The sequence below is a fragment of the Paramormyrops kingsleyae genome, chromosome 15 (assembly GCF_048594095.1).
Source record: "Paramormyrops kingsleyae isolate MSU_618 chromosome 15, PKINGS_0.4, whole genome shotgun sequence".
Taxonomy (NCBI): Eukaryota; Metazoa; Chordata; class Actinopteri; order Osteoglossiformes; family Mormyridae; genus Paramormyrops; species Paramormyrops kingsleyae.
Genome location: NC_132811.1, coordinates 18845079 through 18851400, shown reverse-complemented (window position 1 = coordinate 18851400; position 6322 = coordinate 18845079). Strand labels below are relative to the sequence as shown.

Here is a 6322-nt window from a genome sequence, read left to right as displayed (position 1 = left end):
CACCCACTTTGGCTGTCGACTGCTGGTGACGACATACCTATGAGACGCGCGTCACAGCTCGACAGCCAATCATGTTGCCTTATTTCTTGAGCCATGTTTGAATCGAAGTTTCACCCGTACCCAAGAAAGGCGGTAGTTCCGCAACAAGTTTTTCTGTTGTTGGTTCCGTAATTTTCTGTTTATATTTTACTTTTTTTTTTTTACCTGATAAGAAACATGGATGCTTATATTAATCTAAAACTGAAAGAAAACGCAGAAATATACAGAAATTCTCTCGAAAGGATCGTTGAAAAAGTGAGTGCTCTTATCTCCAGTATTACTTACATTAATACTATCAGTATTGTTTTTATGGTTTCATTTGTCAGACTGACATGACAGATTCTGTATGGTGGCTCTTTCCTCTGCAGTACTCAAACGTGGACGGATCGGGGGTGGAGGTGTGTTTGCAGTCCATGACCTACCAGACAGCTGAAGGTGGTCCTTCTCGTTTTTCTCTCTCCCTGATTTGCGTGCTCTTATACTGGATCTGCGGCTAGGTGTCTCTGATTTTAGGCATTCACCTCGTACAATTTGGTGAAAAGAATCCCTGTACATTTACCTGCGGAGTTATTTACCCCCATCGGCTGGATACACATATAGTTTGTGCAACGTCTAATCCACATAACCACCGTATAATTCTTATGAGAAATAAGATATCTGTTGTGGTTAGCGTCGCTGACTAACTTAACAGGTGGCTGGCGAAAGGTTTCTTGACTTCAATCTGTCTGCGATCTGGTAGAAGCTTTTACTGAAATAGCAGGCATTAATACAATACTTACTGTATCAGATCCGATAACTGGCGTCCTGTTATTAGAACTATGCCAGGGTCGGTTAATAATTGAATAAAGAGTAATTAGTTTGTTCTAGCGAAAATAACACGCTATAATACACAATCTAATAGAAGCACTTAGATGCGTGACTGTCTAGTTGAGGCCATTAGACTCGTTGTTTTAAATTATGTTAAGGTTATTGGTGTTAGTTGGAAACGCTGGGAAAATGCTTTTTTGGATTAATTATTTAGGTTGGATTTTTAGCATAAATGCATGTGAGTGTTCAAATTTTAATTTATGCAAAGATGCAAATTCTTAATGCAATTAGTGACGTTTTAATATTAAGTGACAAGTACAATTTGTGATCATGTGTAGTTCCTTACCATCAGCAAAATAATAGATGCATGTAAATTTATCCATTTCAGGTATTGTTCCCTGGGATTCAGTACATATAGGAAAAAGAAAAAAGTCGTTAAAGGTATGTTGATTGAATACCTGTCAATATTGACCACAGCTCAGTACCTATTATTATTGGGTGCCACGAACTCAATGTGATGGCCGTATAGATGCCTCTTCTCCAGAAGGTCCTGCCTTTTCTCTTGGTTGTGATGACTGTAGCCACCTGATTGCTGTTTGTCCTTTCTCTTTCTCCAACAACCTTTCTAAGCGTTATGGTCATTTCAAGTGCACCGGGTCTTCACATAAGATCCCTAAAATAGGATGGCTTTAATCTAATGATTTGTATTCTAAGTCAAAGTACAGTCTCTATTCAGTCAAGAATCCGCCGGTTTGTTTGCTTCGTGATCCACAGTCGGGACCAGAGTTGAAAGGCATACTCTTCTTGTTCTGCTTCATCATTGCCCAGCTTTCTCACCCAGAAAGAGTCACAGAAAATACCCTATGCTGAACAGTTCTTTGTGCTACAGTAGATACAGTATGCCAGTACTCTGGAAGGCTGAATACCTGTACTCTTCCTCTATACTCCTCTCTGTCACGTCTTAATTTTCTCAGAAGGTGGATGATTCATGGATGCCAGCTCAAGAGAGAGGTATAACATTTTTTGATTATTATTATTATTTTTAACCCCAAACGATTATCAGCAGATTCAACATCATTTTCATGTAACACCTTAAATGCTTAAAGGAACACTTACCCTGTTCTAATGTTCTTCTCATTTGTCTTATAGGTAAAGGGAGCACTGGCAATACCCAGGTTGGTTGTCTTTTAATTGGACTATTTGGTAGCTTGGGTTACTGTTGGCTGTATGGTGGCTTATATAAATGTGCACCAGGTACCAAGGTGTGTGGTTATACGAAAATAACCGACGACAAGTTGTGGCCCAGCACAAGGTGAAGGGCGGCTGAGTTGGAGTTGGAGTTGATTATCTTCATTTAACTGCTCACCTCAAAGTGGTTTATCCTGCGTTTACCAAGAGTAACAAGGGGGAAAAAATATTATTTGAATAATAAGTATTATTCTAAATTCTAATAATTAGAATTTAATAATGTTCTGAAGTGTCCTTAAAGGTATACTCCCTATAAGGATAGATCATACGGTCAGGCTACTCACTATAAGTGGCAAGTCCCTTAACCACTAACAGACAGGTGCTTGCATTATGAAAACTGCGTATTTATGAGTAAAAAAGTCACACAGGTTTTTATATGGACATGTTTATTAGAACATTAAATTGCATTAATATAGAACTGATATTAGGATGCCGGGAAGTAACTTTCATGTAACTGCACAGCTATCAACACCCTCATGACATCTCTGCACCAATAACAAAATGGTATTTACCAAAGCCATTGTATAAATGTTCAGAAGAGAGACTGCTTGGGGGTGCTTTTGTGCCTGTTTGTTCTATTTCATTTCCCTGGGGGGGGGGGGGGTGGCATCTGCATGCTTTGTGGTTGGAGGGTGGATGGGCCACAGCTGACGACACTCTGACACCTGTGACATCTCACCATGTCTACAGCTGGAGGTCTCCAGACGGTGTGACGAGCTGCTGTTTTCGATGGACACCTCTGCGGGGACGTGCGCTGAGAGCGTTCTCTGTAAGGATGGGGCGTCTACACGGGGGTCAGAGTTAGCTGGCAGCATCACACACACACACACACACACACACACACACACATACGGCTGTTAAATCCGCCCTGAGGGTGAGAGATAGCAAGGAGCCTTTGACTTAGACACACATTTTCATTATACTGTAGTGTGATTTCATACTCTCATAACAGATGAGGAATCCACTTGCAGAGTCTTGTTTCAGCAAAATGATGGTTTATTGCACAGTAAAAATAATATAATGTAATACAGTGTAGACATACATCGGGCATTGAAAGGCAGCTGAAATACAAATTAATGACAGTTCATACCCCAAAAAACCCTCCCCAACAAGGGAATCTATGAAGGTGTTGTGAGTGAATTTGCATTAAAAGGGTGACCTCCTGGAGCGTGAGGGTCCTAGCTACGTCCACACTAATACGTAAACATTTTTTTACGGGAGTTTCCGAAAGAAACGATCTGCATCCACACCACTGTTATCACTAGGGCTGCGTTCACACTGCTCCGTGTAAGATGACGTAGCAATGTGAGTGGTTGTTAATGTATTTCTGACATTTTTCATTTGCACATTTAACCAAATATTTTTAGAAGTGGCTCACTATATATTTTACTTGTTTGTTGTAGCTCTAGCACAATGTGTCATTTTCACGTTGTTTTTGTCCAACCAAAATTTCTTTATTATTCTAGAAATGGAGAAGTATATGTTTTCATTTATTTTGACTATGATTAGTAATAAAGTTCAGTTTTTATGAATGCTTTACTGTTGATTAATCTCACACACAACCATGTGTTTAAAGTAAATGCACGCATTTTATTTAGCAAAAGTGAAATATCATAATACTGTAGCGTCGTAAACACAAAGCTGTACATAAAAGGAACCACTATAATGTTCGATGGCTGGATGTCTTTGTCATAAGCTAGAGCTGCATTTAAACTGGGCTCAGGTACAGTCTCATTTTGAGCTCCACCAAAATTGTAAAAAGCACACAATTAAACAAAACAACATAGGCCAGACAACAAAAGTCCTGTACATCCTCCATGTTGACATGTGACTTACTTCCGTGAAAACAAAGGCAAAGCATTTTTCATTCCTGTGAAGGATAACCAATCAGGAAAGGGTCACGAGCTAAGTATGAACCAATCGGCGCTCACTGGTGTAGGCACTACAAAATATTTACGTTTGAGCGTCCGCACTAATGCATTTATAGTAAGATTAGTTGTCGGAGAGCAGTCGAATTTTTCGCTATTTCTGGAGAAAAAGAAAGACCCATGGTAGTGCAGACGGTTGAACCGGTAGAAATTTTTTGCGTTACTAACTGAAAATGTCTTATTGCGGACGGAACGAGAGACAAGGATGAGGCAGGACAGGACGGAGACTTCCCGTGAGAGTAACTGGCAGTAGTCTGGCCCCTGACCTTCTCTGGCAACTGTAAATTGAGTTATATCCTTATCATTCTAGTGGTGCAAGTTCATACCCCCACCCTTTCCCTTACTTCCCCCTGATCATAATTTGCTGTCTGTACTCAAATGACCAACCAAGAACATTGGGGCATCTGTACTACTTTTCTTTACAATAGCAATGTGTGTTATAAGTTATTTACTTTCTTAGATTGCAATAGAATTCTGGCTCTCTATGTGTGTGAGGTAGAAAGAGAAGCAGGTTCCAACTCTGCGTTTCCTCTCAGGGGATTCCGGAGTGAATAGCTCACAGCTCCTCTCCAGCTCCATGAGCGATTCATGGTGCAGCCAGCAGGGGGCGCCGACCCAACCGGAGGACCACGATGAGGAGCTGGAGCGCACACTCAGCAGTCAGGGCAGCACCCTGCTGGACCTGTATCCCAGCATGCTCAGCCAGATGGGGGAGGCCTGCCGGCGGCAGCAGGTGGCGGAGGCGGGCGACGCCGTGCTGAAGCGATACCGACGTGGCTGGTTCTCCAGGACCCATAAGCCTGCTCCCGGGAACAGAAGCGGGAGAAAGCGCCACACTGCCTATGTGATGGATAACAGCGCCCCCTCTTGCCAGGAGAACGTCCCTCCTTCTCTCCTGCATGTTAGCCGAAGGATAAGTTCCTTCTCACCCCACCGTCATGCCGTTAAAATATCTGTCTCCAGTCCCCCACCACCGGAGCAAGCTGCCTTCGGCATCCAAGTCAACTCCTGCAGTAGCAGGAAAAGAGGACAGACACCCCCCCAGCGAGATTTATCCCCTATATGGGACTCAGATTCAGAGGGTGCCTCAGTAGCTGTCTCCGCCCCACATCACTCTGAGGGTCCTCCACTAGGTACAGGCCCTTTGGTGACTGGAGACCCCAGGTCCAAACCGCCCCCCAGGTCCACACCAACTCCAGCTCCAGCTTGGCTCGAAGTCTGCCTCCCTACCCCTTCACACCAAGTGCACACGAGTAGCTTGCTCTTCAATTTTCAGCTCGGCGACCGCTCCATGCGCCAGTGGATCGACCAGGAGTTTCAGAAGCTGTACCACAGGATGTTGGGTGGGAACAGACCCACTCCGCGCGTCTCTGCCACCGTGGCCACGCCACCCAGGTGGAGCAGGCTGCCACGGCCGTCCTCCTCCTCCTCCTCCTCGCTTGCAGCACTCGCCCTCTCTCCTGCTGGAACCTGGGCCAGGAAGCGGATTCGCGAAGTGTCTCCCGAACCGTTGCCGGGGTCCAAGCGCTTCCGAGGGGGAGGGCCAGGGGCAGGGGGCCGCCCAGCAGAGCGTCATCACTGCAGCAGCCTGGGCCTCCTGCCCGGCTCTCCTGCAGCGTACGCCCGCAGCCCTCCCCCTCGCAAAGGACTCCAGCTTCAGATCCCCCATGAGGGCGTGTCCGAGACCAGCTTCTATTCCAGCTTCCCATCTCAGGTAAAGATGCATCTTATTTTGACCTGATCCATCCAGGCTGCACTGTTTCCCTGAGTGTTATTCACGATTTATTTGTTTTGTACAGAGAGATGAACATGCCATTCTGACAGACATTACAGGTTAGTTTTTTTTTTCCCCCATTCTAATTATTAATTCTAATTAACTGAACACCTAAATCTGAATCCCTTAATAACCCACAGGAAATTCTACAGACACAAATTCCAGCTCATCTCCCATCAGCGTAAAACCGAAGGCAGGCTCTCACAGGTAATCCCTGAGGAGACTAACTTTCGGCTGAGTGATGGGTGTCATTGTCTGGTGTTGCACTTTCATTGTCCTGCCTCTGATTTTGCTCCCCGCAGTCTCTCTCGAAAGCGACTGCTCTACTCTGTACCCTAGCGCTTCTCCGAAGGCCTGGATTTAACCAACGGCAGCAGTGTCGTCATGCTGCTCCAGCATCCCCACACACCCAGCCTGTCCTTGTGATGTTTTTACATTGTCCCCATATACTCTTTGTTGCGACATTTGTCATTTACCCCAAGAGTGTTTTGAGATGTTTATTAAAGCCACATTGTTTGGATCGGTG

The 6322-nt window shown here is 44.6% G+C and overlaps 1 protein-coding gene across 1 annotated transcript; it reads left to right on the top strand.

The window, feature by feature from the left end:
- The first annotated feature begins 109 nt into the window (after nt 1–109).
- On the top strand, nt 110–6316 carry LOC111834758 (uncharacterized). The gene is made up of 10 exons (XM_023794392.1): nt 110–294; nt 408–474; nt 1235–1287; nt 1821–1857; nt 1996–2021; nt 2785–2863; nt 4559–5736; nt 5822–5855; nt 5937–6003; nt 6099–6316. Exons 1-10 carry the CDS (start codon nt 217–219, stop codon nt 6133–6135), a joined length of 1656 nt encoding a protein of 551 aa, XP_023650160.1. The 5' UTR covers nt 110–216; the 3' UTR covers nt 6136–6316.
- Nucleotides 6317–6322: the final 6 nt, after the last annotated feature.